Raw genomic sequence first — 16853 nt, 5'->3', positions numbered from 1 at the left:
ATTATGCAACTGGTAAGCCAACAGAGCGGAGCGCTGATGTGTCTGTGTGTGAAACATTAGCTGTGGAACGTGGTGCTGCTGCCTGGCAGCCATTTTGAGGGAGGCTCTATTAGTTGAGGTTGTTTTCTATCTCCAAGTATCACTGCTTTGAAGTGCTCCGTTCTGTCTTATCAGCAAGCTCGAGCCACTCGCCACGAGCTCTGTGAGTGTACCAGTGTGTGTGCGTTGCGTTGCACATAAGTGAGGGAAAAGTACATTTCTGTACAAGTGTGTGTGTGACTCGGTGCACAACTGAACTGAGGAAAAAGTAAGTGTCTGTACAAGGGAGTAAGTGTGTGTGTGTGTGTGTGTGTGTGTGTGTGTGTGTGTGTGTGTGTGTGTGTGTGTGTGTGTGTGTGTGTGTGTGCACTCCAGCCATAGGGGCGGTGCGTTATCGCAGTATGCAGCCCTATTCAGTGTCTGTGCTACTATCCAGCCTAGAAAGCTTTGTGCCCTTTAGTCAGATTATCATTTTGCTGTTACCCCTCTGGATCCATCCTTCCCTACTGTTCACGACGGTGTGTGTGTGTGTGTACGTGTGTGTGTGTGCATGTATAAAGGCGAGGAGGCAGTAACTTTTAAGGAAACTGCAAAAAAGAAAGTAATCATCTTGCATATTAAGAAGACTATTTGAGTATAAGAGACATTTCAGTTCTGCGATACTTAATTCAAATCCTGCTTCTCTTTGCTTCTCTTTGCTTCTCTTTGCTTCTCTTTGCTTCTCTTTGCTTCTCTTTGCTTCTCTTTCACTCTCACTTGCTGTCTGTCTGACACTTTTCTGACGACGTGGGAAAGTTGCCAGGGGAAGTTAGTTTTCCCTCTCCTCTCTCCACTCTGCCTTCTACCTTTTGTGTTGTGGATTTACGATCCCTCTGTTTACCGAGTGAGAAGTCAACAAGAGCATTCTCAGCAACAGAGCACAGACAGAGAGAGAGAGAGAGGCAGTCATACTGCACAGAAAAACATCGACACACACACACACACGCATACGCACACACACATACACACACACACACACACACACACACACACGCACACACACACACACACACACACACACACACACATACACACACACACACACACACATACACACACACACACACACACACACACGCACACACACACACACACACACACACACGCATACACACACACACACACACACACACACACACACACACACACGCATACACACACACACACACACACACACGCACACACACACACACACACACACACACATACACACACGCACACGCACACACATACACACAAACACACACACACACACACATACACACACACATACACACACACACACACACACACACACATACACACACACATACACACACACACACACACATACACACACGCACACGCACACACATACACACAAACACACACATACACACACACACACACACACACACACACACATACACACACGCACACACACACACACACACACACACACACACACACACACACACACACACACACACACAGATGTCAGATGATCATCCAGGCCAGCTGACAGCATCGCTCTGGTCCTTCCCAGTGTGGTGACAGATAGACGACTCCAGGAACAAGTTTACTGCCAGCCTGCCTTTGTCTCACCTTCCCCTGGGCTCGCTACAGGTCAGGACAAACAAACAGGATAGAAGAGAATAGAAGAGAAGAGAATAGAAGAGAAGAGAATAGAATAGAAGAGAATAGAATAGGATAGAATAGAATACAGTAGAATAGAATAGAGTAGAATTAGAAGGCAAAACAATCTGATCACAAGCTTCATTAGCAGCTGTGTTGAAACTTCCTGTGCAGTTGTCATGGGAGTGTACAGGCTCTGCTCAAATTTCCATTTTTCTAGGGACTTAAAGGACTTCTTGTCCAGTGTAGCTTAAAAGTTGAGATTGAAAGTTTTCTCTTAAACTGGGAAACAGCATATGGCAAAATAATTTCCCCATGAGGTCCATTTAGTTCTGGAGCTTTCATTTGTATCACTTAGTCCTCTCCAGCAGATGTAGTTTGCCCAGTAAAATAGAATAGAATAGAATAGAATTAGAATAGAATAGAATAGAATAGAATAGAATAGAATAGAATTAGAATAGAATAGAATAGAATAGAATAGAATAGAATAGAATAGGATAGAATAGAATAGAATAGGATAGAATAGAATAGAATAGAATAGAATAGAATAGAATAGAATAGAATTAGAATAGGATAGGATAGGATAGGATAGAATAGAATAGAATAGAATAGAATAGGATAGGATAGGATAGGATAGAATAGAATAGAATAGAATAGAATAGAATTAGAATAGGATAGGATAGGATAGGATAGAATAGAATAGAATAGAATAGAATAGAATAGAATAGAATTAGAATAGGATAGGATAGGATAGGATAGAATAGAATAGAATAGAATAGAATAGAATAGAATAGAATTAGAATAGGATAGGATAGGATAGGATAGAATAGAATAGAATAGAATAGAATAGAATAGAATAGAATAGAATAGAATTAGAATAGGATAGGATAGGATAGGATAGGATAGGATAGAATAGAATAGAATAGAATTAGGGCCGGCTGGTAATTTAAGCTTTTTGCTTGGCTTTTGATTATTTTAAAGTTACTGTATATTGCATCATTATGATGTCATACAAGAATATATTGCCTGAAATTAATGATTCCAAGCAAACTGTAATTTAATTGCATTCAACATTAATGTGATTATTTTACATGTGGTGTATTTATGCACACACAGTACAACCTTCAAATCAGAAATGTATTTAGACAATAATATATGTATAAATATCCCCCCCCCACCACTCAAAAATGTGTTTTTCTTCTTGTTCATTCAGTCGGATGTTTGAGTTTTACTGTGCACAATGATGTGTGAGCAGAGTTTGACACTAGATTAACGGAGGACCTACCAGCATGACTTGTGAAATCACAACTAGCATGGAGCCGATCGTGGTCCAGTAACACAATGAGTGTGATGCACAAACACTGACAGTGAAGGAGGAGTCATCGTGTCCTTGCAGTTAAACTTTAGAAATGAAAAACATGGATCTTTAAAAGAGGAAGGAGGAGTAGATAGGAGTCATTTGAACACAGTATTTTTATATATAGATGGTTACTTTCATTTCATTGAGGCTGTTTTCATATAGACCTGCACCCACATGTGATATACATATAATTACGCTCCTTGGAGTTTGCATACATATGCCATATTGTAATATATTGACATTCATATTATTATAATATTAATTTCAAGCATATTGCCCACTGCTAAATTGAATATTTAATGCTGAAATAGGAAATGGTCTCCAGGGCAGAGAGGCAGTGCAGCAAGAATATAAAAAAAAGAAGTATAATTTCTTACATGTCTGCAGTGGAATTAAAGAGCCACATTTATCATACAACTACTGTTAGGAGAGAGCATTCCTGAATCATATCTGTCAAAATATGTCAGCCACATGCATGTGCAGGGCACACATACAGTCTAGTGCAAAATCCCTAAGTGAGCAGCTTGTAGTGAATTTGTGACCTTTTTGGCTGTGTGTCTCATGCGTGTTCCTGTAGCATCTGAACGTTTAGGTTAGCTGACATCATGAAGTTGTCATAATGCATTTACTCAAGGCTTTCCTAAGCTTAAACGTGGGGTGATACTGTATGTCAGAGTACAACCTCTAGCCTTTTTGTTCATAAATGTTTCATGAAGCTGTTCCTGTACTTCCCTACAACATCTTTCACAGCATCCTTAGTGATGCCAGTGATGAATTAATCACATTACAAGATCTTTTTTTTTTTCATCCAAACGCTGCAAAAGAGCATCTGAGATAAATAAAGACAGAGAAGAGCACACATGGAAGAGAGTCTGTTGAGATATGGATATGAAGTAAAAGGAAGTTATAAGTGAGCGATCAGGGGAGAGAGATAGAGACGCATGAGTGAAGGGCTGTGGCCTCTTGCCTGTGATGCTTGCAGGCTTTTGTGTTACCTCACCCCAAGCTGCCAGCTCCTGTGTTTTCTGCCCTGTACTCAAATGACAGCAGACATCAACCTCATACACACAAACACACACACACACACACACACACACACACACACACACACACACACACACCATTACTCTTCTATTGTTGTGGCAGGGCTCCTAATGGAGCTTCCAGTTTGAGTGTAGATAGACACACACATACATTCTCTCTCTCTGTTTCATAGGTACACACACACACACACACACACACACACACACACACACACACACATGCACACAGGCAGATTGACAGTTAGTCCCTAGGCCATTGCTGCCACGCTTGATTGATGGCAATGTTCCGTGGAGAATGCATGAGGCAGGGCGGCAGTGATTCAGGAACGGGGAGCAGCACAGTTTAGGTACGGAAACACTCCATTGAGTTGTGGAGGAAGAGAACAGAACGTACAGGAGGAGGAGAGGGATGTTACATGGCTGTCAGTCAACTACACAGATAGACAGAGAGGGGGGGGGGGGGGGGTGTATTTAATTAAACTTAAAATCCAAAGGAAGGGACAAGTTCAGCTCATAGTAAATAATATAACCCCCCCCCCCCCCCCCCACTCTTTCCTATCATCCACACACTCACACTTCATACTCTGCTGTCACACCTTCCATTAACCCCCAAAGGAACACACACACACACACACACACACACACACACACACACACACACACACACACATCACAGAATGACACACTGCAGTAAGAAGAATGATATTTTAAGCACATGTTGATGATACACCCATGATGAACAGTTTACAGTCTATACACAGCACACTACAAACCCATTGCAATTACATCAGCCCGCACTGTTTAAATTTGTACAGTCACATCCGTTTCCAAGTACAACATACAGCCCCAGTGGGAGATGTGTAACCCTTCAGTGTCAGTGACCAGCCTGTAGAACATATTGTGGCCTGAGGCACGTCAACCTCTTACACAGACAAACACTATTCTGCCTGTTGTTTCCATTTTTGCTGAAAATCATAAAATCTAGAATTTTAACATCACATAACAGCACTAAATGTCACACTTTAGCTGTCGTCAGCAAGTGATAACTGAATGTTTTAGAGCTTGAAGGACTTCATTACCCAGAAGTCATGTAGCGTGATGTCAGTATATTGCATACTCCTCACACAATAGAAATCTTTTTCATAGTTGCTGGTAGGCGTGGAGGTGGTGAGGAAAACCAGTTAAAACCAGTTAAAACCAGTTAAAACCAGTTAAAGCCAGTTCAGCCAGGTTCAGCGTTCTCTGGACAGAGAAGTTCACTGTCAGCTTTTGTTTCTCTTGTTTCAGTGACTAAACACAGAACATAAAATGTTAAAATATACTCTATATTGCTGTTGTAAAGGTGGAGAAACATGAAATTGTTAGAATTCATATTTCAGTGTCTTTGTGATCTATGAAAGTTGCTTCTCTGTTTGTTTGCTTTAATGTTTTCACCAGAAAGTTCACTATCCTGTGAGTTCTTATCCGCAGCAGCAGCGCGGTGTTTGGTGTTTGGGACGGTCCATCACTCTGCTCCAGACTGAAAAAACTCAACATCCACTAGATGGATTAGCTCAACATTTGTTCATGCTGATGGGAATATATCCCCCCAGCAGGCCTGCAGACTCACAGTCTTTGACTCTATAGCAGAGTCATTCTATTGATTCCAGAAACTCATTAATTATTGTCATTTTGCATCGTCACTAACAGCTGTAGAGTGCCAGAGTGGTCATTTTTACATCTATCAAATTCAGCACTTGTGAATGTCACACTCAGCATTCAGATATTCAGATACAATGGCAAAGTGAAAATGTAGTGCACAATGGTGAATAAGGTGGTTTCAGTCAGAACCGTCTTATTAACAGGAAGATGAAGTCAAAACATTGTTGCTATCAACTATAAAGGCTATAAAGCAAAGAGCTCAGTGTTGATTTGACAGACAGATGCAAATATATAAAATATAATATTATGTTCAGAGTTATTCACACTCATTCACATATTGGTGAATTTATTTGCGTTTTCAGATTCCAGAAAACGGCCTTGAGTGTATTATGAATGTTTATTGAAAGCAACCACATCTGTATGATAAAAGTGTTCAGAGAGACAAATAAAGCTGTTCACTGCTTTGTTAAATAATGTTTCTAATTAAAGATGTGGGTTTAGAAAATGGGCTCCACATGTAAACAGTATTACACATAATGAGCTCATAATGATTCCAGACTGACAAAATAATTCAAAGGGAAAGTGAAGGAAAACTGTAAATAATTATTTCCCTTTAACCAACTTTTGATCCTGTAATATTGATTTTACAGCACATGGAGCTGAAAGCAACAGCAGGTCAGCAAATAGAATATCTATATATATATATATAATAGAGACATGCTGGTATAGTATGTTCATAAGGACACACAATCTATTCCTTTCTCCTCCCATCACCCATTCATTCTTTACCTCTGTCCCCTGAACAGGGTCAATGTGAATAATTGAGCCTTTTTACAATGAAATATTGACAATAAAGGATTGTGCCATATGCATTTAAGTGGCCTTGTTGCTTCCTGTGATGTCATGAGGTTATAAATCATGCATGAATCTGAAAGAATGTTTCTTTCTGCCAGGTTAGGCAGCAAGAACCACGACTATGGACCAGTCCCACAGGAGAGACCTCGTACAAGTTTGCACAACCAACCAATTGTTGGTTTTGCACGGTGTCAAGGATCTTGCACAATTACATTACTGTAGTTATTATAAGCCTTTATTATATCACACATTGATGTAGTTCTGCTATAGTAGTAACCGTAGTGACTGTTACTGGCTGCATTGTTTGGAAAGATGAAGAGAGACTTGGCAAACAGCACGTCTGCATTAAAACACTGACATTTTGAAGTCATCAGAAACTTGAGATACTTCCTGTCAAAGCTGTTAAGCACTGTGTAAATGTGCTTGTGTTTGTCACTATACTATTATTTATTTGTTCACATCCTTTGCGGTTAACACAGATGTTTTAAATTCTGAACTGTTGTTCTGGGATGCAGAGTTCATTAAAGCGTCCGTGCTGTCATGTTGGGATCCATAAATCTGCACATTGTGTCTTTTTCAGAATTTGAATCCTCTTCTCTTTCTCTTTTCTTTTTAGACTACCGCCCTCCCATGATCCCTCCAAACCGAGGAGGGGGAGGAGGAGGTGCAGTCGGCGGGGGTGGTTCCTCCTCTTCGTCGACCAGCCGCACCACCACCACTCGTTCTCCTCCCTACTACACGACCCCACGGCCTCTCCTCACCACCATGCCGGGCCAGCGTTACCGAACCACCACCACAGTCCGCCAGCCTGTCCTGGTTCCTGCCGGCGGCTCGTCGTCTGATACCAATCAGATTCCAGACACCAACCAGAAAGCCGGTGGACGCTCCCCTCCAGGGCAGGTCCCTCCAGCGGTCCCGCAGCCCCCCGCCTTGCCTCCCCAGGACTTTTGTAGTCCAAGAGTGACAGCCGACATATCGTGGCCCCGGACGCAGCAAGGCCAGACAGCCAAGCAGCCCTGCCCTGTTGGGACACTTGGTAAGGAAACTGTATGTGTGGATGGTTAGCAAAGTAAATATTGGTGTGATAAGGCAAGAAAATGGTTGGATGTGTGTATAAAAGTTTTATCCTGTGTAAAGTATCTTTCTATAGCTAAACATTCATTTGCATGTTTGCATCTCTGCTTCATTCTGGTGTTAGTGCTCTTTTGTGCAAAGCATTCAGTAAAATGCTGTAGAAACACAAGTGCAACTATATTTAAAAAATGCTTCAGTGGCATAGATAGATTTCAAATTTCAAATATTTTTCTTAAGTTAATGATGCAGGATTTCCCCCCCTAGAAATGTGTAGATTCATACAAAGATAATCCCTCTCAGTCGTCACTTGTGATCCACTGGCCGTGTGTGGTGGTGTATTTATCTGCCCTCTGCCTCTATTTTCTTGTTTTATCATTATTTTTCTGTGAAACAATCAATAAAAATAAAATAACATTTTATTTATCTGATTCACAGCTTTGTTCTCGCCAGCGCCGCTCGCTCTCTTCATTCACTCTTTAGCTCGCTCGACCACCGTTGCTCTCCTTCTATCGATCTCTCGCTAGTTGAGGGAGGAGGAGCCAACTTGCTGTGTGTCCCAATCCTGCGTATTATACCTTTAAAGTATCAATAGCACAAATAAGTTAAAGGGTTAAAGCAGCACTGAGAAATGGCCCCCATGTTGATGAGCATAGAAAAAACACATCTCTTCATACATTATCACTTTATGATGATTATTTTATTGCTGTAGCTGCTCTGTGTAATCCTCTCGCTGCTTTACCTACCTGAACAAAGCAGCTACTGTAGCTTCTATATCCATCAGATATATAAAACACATCTTTTTTTATTTTTTATATTGTTGTATATAAACAATGAATGTTGACAGAGAATGTACAAACTTCATTATTTTCACTTAATTTTCATTGTAGTTATTTAATTATTTAAAATAAGACTTGACATTTTAAGGAGATAAAAGTAGAATAAGTGTCATTCAGCACACAAAAGACAAATAAAAGCTTCATGACAACATGACTCTAGAAAGTAGTTATAAAAACATGATGATGTGATTTAAAAGTACAAATAGATGAGGAACACCTGACAGTGAGGGGTGAACTGGAAGGTTAGATAGAAGTAATTGATCAGACGCGTGTGTGCATGTGTGCGCACACACGCACACACGCACGCGCACGCACACACACACACACCCTGCTCATACTAACTGCTCAGTGAACGCTCGGCCTCCTCAAGAGTCTTCTGGTCTCCTGGTGAATGTCAGTGCTGTCTTACCCTGTTTGTTTTGCTTGTCTTGCAGGCGTGGCCACATACGTGTGCGTGGCCCATTTGGGCTACTGGGATCCTCAAGGCCCTGACCTCAGCAACTGCACGTCGCCCTGGGTCAACCAAATCATGCAGAAAGTAAGTCTGAATGTTGCTGCCAGCCCTCGTGGCTCCCAATGAGCCCTAGTTTAAGGGTGCGTATTATGGATATAGTCCTGGAGCAGTTTCTCATGCATGAATACACACTGACCACAGGGAAGGATCGAGGCCACGTATCCATCTTCATTTGTTAATCCCGACCCGTGTCTGCAAACGGAGAGCTTTTATATAGCTGCAGGGAAATGGAAATGTCAAATAAAGTAATTTACACCATGACGTCTATAATAGGCTAACAGGCTCATTTGCATTAGAATATATTGTTTTATTTTGTTCTTCAAGATACCTTTTTGTTGAAAATTGCTGGTTTTGTGTCTGTTCCCACATGAAATCAGCGTTGCAGCTTGCTGCTAATGTAGAAGCTGTTTCTGTGAAGTATTGCTCTCTGATCTCTTCCTCATGTTCTTGTCCTCCTCACCTCCATTCCTTCATATTTACCTCTCTCACTCCATCTGTCCTTTTCCTCCGTCCTTCCACTCCTGTCCACTGATTTCTCTCTTCATGCTCTCGCTAACTTTTTCTCCTCCACCCAACTTTCCCTTCTCACCTCATGTGACGTCACTTCCATCCATCTTTCTCTGTCTCTGTTCTCTCTTTGTCACCTTGTGTCGCTCGCAGCTCCGTTCGGGTGAAACGGCGGCGCTTGTGGCCAGGGAGCTGGCGGAGCAGACCAAAGGGCTCCTGCGTCCTGGCGACGTGCCGTCTACGGTGCGGGCGATGGCCCAACTGGTCGAACTGCTAGACGTCCAGCTCAGGAACCTCACCCCCGGGGGCAAGGACAGCGCCGCCCGCAGCCTCACCAAGGTATTGTGACCAGGAAGGCGTGTGTTATACAGGATAGCGAGTGATCAAGTAGGATAAATGCTTTTCTTCCAGCCACTGGTTTGGGGAAGGACGCGAGGGAAATGACTGAAAATGAAGAGAAAGAGGGATGAAGGAGAGATGAGGGAACAGATAGACAGACTCTTAAGTTAACAGCAAGATGAATGAAGTCAGCGGTTGGTGTTTTTGTCTGACGCTCATTCTTCAGGGTTTAGAGAAGTCAGAGCTTGATGAAGAAACATACATAACATTGTAGATTTGATAAATAGCTGCTTTTAGACATTATTTTACTCTCTTCTGTGTGTGGATCTTTGTAACAAGTTTTGCTCAACATTACGGCTGATAGATAACTGCTTTTAGTCTTTGGCAGGATTCCTCAACTCTTTTCAGATCAGGACTGAAATTTAATAAAACTGTGTCTCAGTCTGGGAGTTCTTCTCATTAAAACATACAGTACTTGAGACCAAAACAGGCTCGGGACGCGTTTCACGTCATAGCTCAGTGTTTAATGAACTTCAAGTCTTTGAGCTGCAGAGATACTGTCGAGGAAAAGGCTCCAGTGCTTACTTCAGGATTACATTAATGGAAACTTGATCCTGAGGATGCAAAGTATCTGTTTTACTACAGCGGTAGACAAGGAAAGAATTTAGTTCTGCACTTTGTTCATGTAGGCATTCAATTAAAGTGAGTTTAATCACTTGGGAATGGCTGACTGGCTAATTGACTGACTGACTGGATGGTGGACTGTTTCCTCGGTTGTCCCTGCTGAGGTCAACAGTGATAGGCGGAGTTTAGCAGAAAGATTGACAACTGCTGCCACCTCTTATAAAGTCACTGGTTCTGCTTTATTTCACTCTCTCTATCTGCCTTTTTGTCTCGCTATCTTTACATCTCTTGTGGTCTCACTCTCTAAGTCATTGAATGTGAAATGAATACATAACAGAGCATGTGTAAGTGGAATCAATTAATTTGTGTTTTGCTGTTGACCAAATGGCCTGTTAAAGGTTGAATTTGTAGGGAAAAAGTCCTCAATAGAAGAGGAAAAGCGTTCCTCCTGATTTCAATAATGACCCAATTATAGATACCTAATTGAGTAATATGCCGGCTTATTATGCTAATTTTCGGTAGGAAATCAAATCTGACCAATCTCACACGAGTGGCATAGTAATTGTTACCATCAATTCACTCGGCAGTGAATGCAGAGAATGAGTAGGAAAAGGAATGGAGGAAATTATGAAAACAATCCAGAAGAAGAAGAGAGGAAGAGTAGAAAAGAGAGTGGAATGAAATAAGGTGAGATGAGTGAGAAGAATAATAATATTTTTCAGGCAAAAGTCTTTTTGTGCCACGTTAATGAAGTGGGTGTGCCTGCTCGTTGTGCTCGTTAGGGTGAATATGTGTGTGTGTATGATTGAGAGGTGTTATATCGCTAACAGCTGAATTGTTTGAATTTACAGCTTCAGAAGAGAGAAAGGTCCTGCAGGTTTTTCACACAGGTATTTCCGCTTCCTGGTATCGTTGATTACTTTGCCACACCATCGTCCCACATGTTTTTTTCTATGTTTTTTTTTTTTTTCACACTCAGCATGTAAAGCCTGTGTGTGTGTGCGTGTGATCACACGTTACAACGCTCTATGTTGAATTCTAACTCTATGCTGCAGTGGTTGTCTTATGATTTGCATCCTAACCCTTTGAGGAAGGGGGTCTGCTGTGGTCCTGAAGCAGACAGTCACTGGTTCCCAGTCACTGGTAACCATCAGCTGCTGTCGACTAACAAAGTTTTGTCTCCTCAAAGGGTTTGCTGACATTCTTTTGTTTTCAATTTCACTTTTATTTTTGCATTTGGAATCAATTGCACTGATGAGAGGCCATGATCAATATCAATAATAGCTCATCTATTTTGCAGTACTGTGTGCAGAATTGTAAACAGGCTTGCCTGGAAGCAAATGACTCGCTATCCATCTCCATTCAATGAAATGTCCTCTCTGCTGCTGTATCACAGAGACTGAACTCACAATGATGGATATTCTGTTGCATATTGCTTGATCATGGCCTCAGTGCTTTAAGAATAATACTAGCTTGTGTTTGTGGCTCAGTATTCATTTATTTCCCGTCCTTGTTGGTCTGTTTGTATTGACGTTTGTTGGTGTTGATGCCACGGGCTCGCACCGTGAACACAAAATCTAACATCCTTTAGGCATGTTTCTGGTCAGCTAAAATCACTATTCATAACATCAAAGGACCCCACCTTCCTCATCCATGTGCTGTAGATAGACTGCAGAGTCTTTCTTTTTCTCTCACTGCACCCCCCCCCCCCCCCCCCCCCCCCTCCTCCCCACACACACACTAGCTCTTTTTCTCCTGATGCAGGCTTTTCTTTCCACTCTCCCCTGAAAAGTCTTAACGTCAGCACCAGTCAGCAATGTCACATCATAGAACATGGCTTAGGACTATATGCAAGCTGACACACACACACACACACACACACACACACACACACACACACCGCAAATATAGAAATATATCTTCAACAATGATCTCATGCTGTCACATCACCACAGCCAGACATTTTCATGCATCTCTGTAATCCAATAAATGCAGCATTCAGACAGCTAGTTACAGGTTAACGTCAAAACATTCCACCACACACCTCGGGTACTGTAGGGGGCTGGGAATGATCGATTATATAATTAGCCTTAGTAATGTGAAACAAAATTATACCAACAGTCCCTTACTCTGCCAGATAGAAATGTGCGTGATTAGGGATGTGGTGTGGTGCTGCCCTCTCCTCGTTAATTATCTACAGCACTAATTACCAAGTGAAGAGAGTGGGCAGGAGGTTTGGGTTCTTAATAGAGACAAAAAATAATTGAATTCTCTCTCTCTCCTCTCCTCCTTCTCTTTCTCTCTCCTCTCACACTTCATCTCTCCTCCTCCCTCACTTCGTTTGGGGAACTGGGGATTCGTTTCATGTATACTAAATTGGCAATTTATTCATGATGAAGTTGGTGGTGTGGAGAGGCTTTGATGCTGTAGGGTGGATTGATGGAGGGAGGTAGTGTCTGCAAGGTAGACTGAGAGAGAGAAAGGGGGGGGGTGGGGGGGCAGGTGAGCAGAAATTAAACAGAAAGAGTCGCAGAAACAGAAATGGAATGTGAGAGAAAGAAAAAAACAATAAAAGGGGCAGTGAGGAGACAGTGATGCTCAATGGCAATGTCTAATTTGCCCTCTATTTATGGATGGTGGGTCAGAACATGGCATGCTGTGAATTTAAAGCCTGATTTAGCTGCAAACTCATCCTGTCAGGGCAGACAAACTCCAACAACAACTGACAGATAAGCCTGCTTCTCTGATGAAAACATTTTCAAAACATGCACTTTCTCAGAGCTCAGTCAAGCGAGTAAAAGAAAAAAATTCCATTCTTTCTTCTACTCTCGCCCCTTTTCCATACTTCTAACATCCGTCATTTTACAAAGTGTGTCTTACTGTGCGTGAGTGTACACATACTGTACATCCGTGTGCTTGTGCGTGTGCCCATGCTCCCCTCATGTAGCTGGGAGTAGTAGAGCAGCCCAGCTCTAGTCTGTCTTGCCGCTGCTGTTTACGCTGGATTACCCCAACGCTTCAAAGCATTTCACTTCTGCCCCATTTACTGGTGTGTGTGTATATATATATATATATATATATATATATATGTGTGTGTGTACATGCACACACATGCACTTGCCTATGCCTACCCTCTAATACATACTCACACACACTCACACACACACACAAACGACACCCTTATCTGTCTCTGCAGAGTCTTTCCCCTCTTTGAAGACCCCTAAAAAAACCTGTCTCCATTTTAGCCCTCAAGTCCTCGTACTTGTGTGGATAGAAATGTCACCAATGGCACCAGTGCTTACAGGCACACACCCACACACCCACACACACACACACGCACACACACGCACACACACACACGCACGCACACACACACAGACACGCACACACGCACACAAACACACAAACACATATATTCCATCTATGACTTTTCTGATGTTGAGATGTCTGGACCTCAAGGAAATCACACCCCTTATTCTTCTTACCTATCTCTCTCCTCTACTGATGCAATCTCAGCACCAGTGAATTAAATTTCAATGAAAACATTATATGAAATTGAAAATGCAAGATAATCAAAAGTTCAATAAAAAGCAATGAAAAGTTTAATGAGAGTAGAAAAGGAGGGGTTATCTGAAACACATCAAAGTGAAGCTTCTGGAGCAGCATAAAGCAGCGTCACTGCTGTCATATCTGCCTACACAGAGCAGAGCGTCCTCTCCTCTGTCTGTCTCTGCTGCCTCCACTGCTACTGTACAGCAAGTGGAGCAGAATGATGCACTGCAATGCCTCTCCCAAGCCCTTGTGCATACCCTCAAACACACACACACACACACACACACACACACACAGAGAGACACACACACACACACACACACACACACACACACACAGACACACACACACACACACACAGACACACACACACACACACACAGACACACACACACACACACACACACACACACACACACACACACACACAGACACACACACACACACACACACACAGACACACACACACACACACACACACACACACACACACACACACACACACACACACACACACACACACACACACACACACACACACACACACACACACAGACACACAGACACACACACACACACACACAGACACACACACACAGACACACAGACACACACACACACACACACAGACACACAGACACACACACACACAGACACACAGACACACACACACACACACACACACACACACACACACACACACACACACACACACACACACACACAGACACACAGAAATTCTAATACCAACATACATACGAGCACACGCATCCCATCCATACACTATACAAACATGCACATTCAACAAATGCAGCCACTCAGTGTATGTATTGTGTGTATTGACTCACTCATAGTGAACACACATTCAACTCAGCATCAGGACCACAGAGAAATCTTCTGAGTCTTTTTAACTCTACAGTGCAATCAGTGAAAGCAAATTTCACTTTCATGCATCTTGGGTATTGTTTTTTGTAGATTTTGCTTTAATTTCTATGGTAATAATAACATTGTACTCACCTAATTAACTGCTGAGTTCTAGATATGCGGCAGCAAAAAGAAGTTTGATAGTACAAGTACATGAGTGCTCAGATGATTGTAAAGTCATTTTAAATAAACCTGCAGGTTAGTCAAACATATTAGGAAGAGAAAACACAGTAAAATTATTGTCTGACATTCTCTGAAGTCAACATTCATCCCAATTTAGTTCAACTCTGACTTACTGTATTTGACTTATTGTATTTATTATGCATCCAGGGATTATTCTGACATTTCATGTGTGCTCACATTTTGTTTTTACTGTACCTCCAAATAAAGGAGTTTAAACTGTTGGTTTGTTGTAGGACTGCAGCTAAAGATTATTTTCATTTTAATTATTTTTTCTACAGTTAATTAGTTCATTAATCATTTAACCTCTAAAAGGACAGAAAATAGCATGAAGAACCCTTCAAGATGTCTTCACATTGCTTAATTTATCCAACCAACAGTCTGAAAGCCTAACAATCACATGCTGGAACCAGCAGATGTGTATCAATTCAGTCTATTGATTACCAAATTTTTGACAATGCTCGATCAATAATTAATGGTTCCATTGTTCCAGCACTCGATCGTCTGATCATGTGTGTCCTGCCCTGATCTGATCTTCCCAGATTTCAACTATTTACAGTGATGACAGTGTTATTATAATTGATAGAAATAATGGGCAAGACTACAAAACATAACCCGAGTAATGTTAAACCAGAATTTTCCCTTCAGGTCGTATTGAAACTTGAGGTCTTCAGCCACAGTCGATGTAGAGAGAAAGAGACAGATTTGCATGTGTGTGCTTCATACTCGCTCCTACTTATAGTTGTTTGCTAAAGCAGTGGATTAATTAGTTTTTGTTTACATGTAGCCCTCCCAAACTCATCCAATATGCATCCCGGCTAATTAGCTGCTAGTGCTAAAGGAGGACATAATATTATCACATTAGCTTGTTGGCTAAGCACCCGTTTCACGTGTGTGATATACTGTATCAACATGTGGATATCACACCCCCAAAATAAACAGGTAGGATTAGCTCTAATTCCAGAGGCCAACTGCACGTTTTGTAGCACATGCCATCAACACTCACATGAGTCATCATCCTACAGTGTTTTTCTATCTAGGATGTCGTCTCTTCCTTCCCGCTGCACATCTCCACCATCGCTGCCGTTCCTGGTCTCTCAGTCCTCCTGAACCTCGAGTGAACGGGGCCTCGAGAAAGTCAAATGGTTGATGTGTGAATACCAATAAACTGATGCTTCACACTCTTCCTCCCTGCCCTTGCAATTCCCCACCAGAGACCCCCTTTGCTTGTATAATGGCACCTGCGCTCCTTTTGCCACTTTCCCCTGCACCCTCTTCAAGAGAGAGAAGCATTGAAAAAGTGAGAGATAAGTGAGGGACGAGGAGCCCGTTTGCAGAAAAGGTGATTTACAGTGAGAGAAAGAGAAAATAAAGAGACGGACAGGAGTGTGAGATGTGTGTGTTTGATAGCACCTGTATTCGCTTTTCCGCCTCCCTTGTTCCCAGCGGACGCCTGTCACCATGGACTCACTGGACTGTTTTATCGCTCTCCCATGGCTCTCCTCCCTTCTCTCCCTCTCCAACGGCTCTCTTTTTTCTCTGTTTCTTTATCTCTCCCAGGGTCTTTTAAGATGTGTGTGTGTGTGTGTCTGCCTATGTGTGGTGTCCATGTCTGAAATGAGGAGGTGAATTCTTAAGAGCGTAAAGGAATGTGAGCTGGAGACAAAATACGTATTGTTTCACGAGGAATATTTCATCAATGTGAGCCAACT

The 16853-nt window shown here is 42.1% G+C and overlaps 1 protein-coding gene across 1 annotated transcript in view; it reads left to right on the top strand.

Annotated features, from left to right (window-relative positions):
- adgrl3.1 (adhesion G protein-coupled receptor L3.1) overlaps nt 1-16853 on the top strand; it is a 130726-nt gene that overhangs the window by 80441 nt on the left and 33432 nt on the right. Inside the window, exons 8-11 of the mRNA XM_067578478.1 lie at nt 7208-7627; nt 8936-9039; nt 9676-9861; nt 11337-11375. Of these exons, the coding sequence (XP_067434579.1) occupies nt 7208-7627; nt 8936-9039; nt 9676-9861; nt 11337-11375 (749 nt within the window). The remainder of the gene's footprint in view (nt 1-7207; nt 7628-8935; nt 9040-9675; nt 9862-11336; nt 11376-16853) is intronic.

Source organism: Thunnus thynnus, chromosome 3, assembly GCF_963924715.1.
Source record: "Thunnus thynnus chromosome 3, fThuThy2.1, whole genome shotgun sequence".
In the NCBI taxonomy this organism is placed as follows: domain Eukaryota; kingdom Metazoa; phylum Chordata; class Actinopteri; order Scombriformes; family Scombridae; genus Thunnus; species Thunnus thynnus.
The sequence above is the reverse complement of the archived record's forward strand: the minus strand, read 5'-3'. Positions and strand labels throughout refer to the sequence as shown.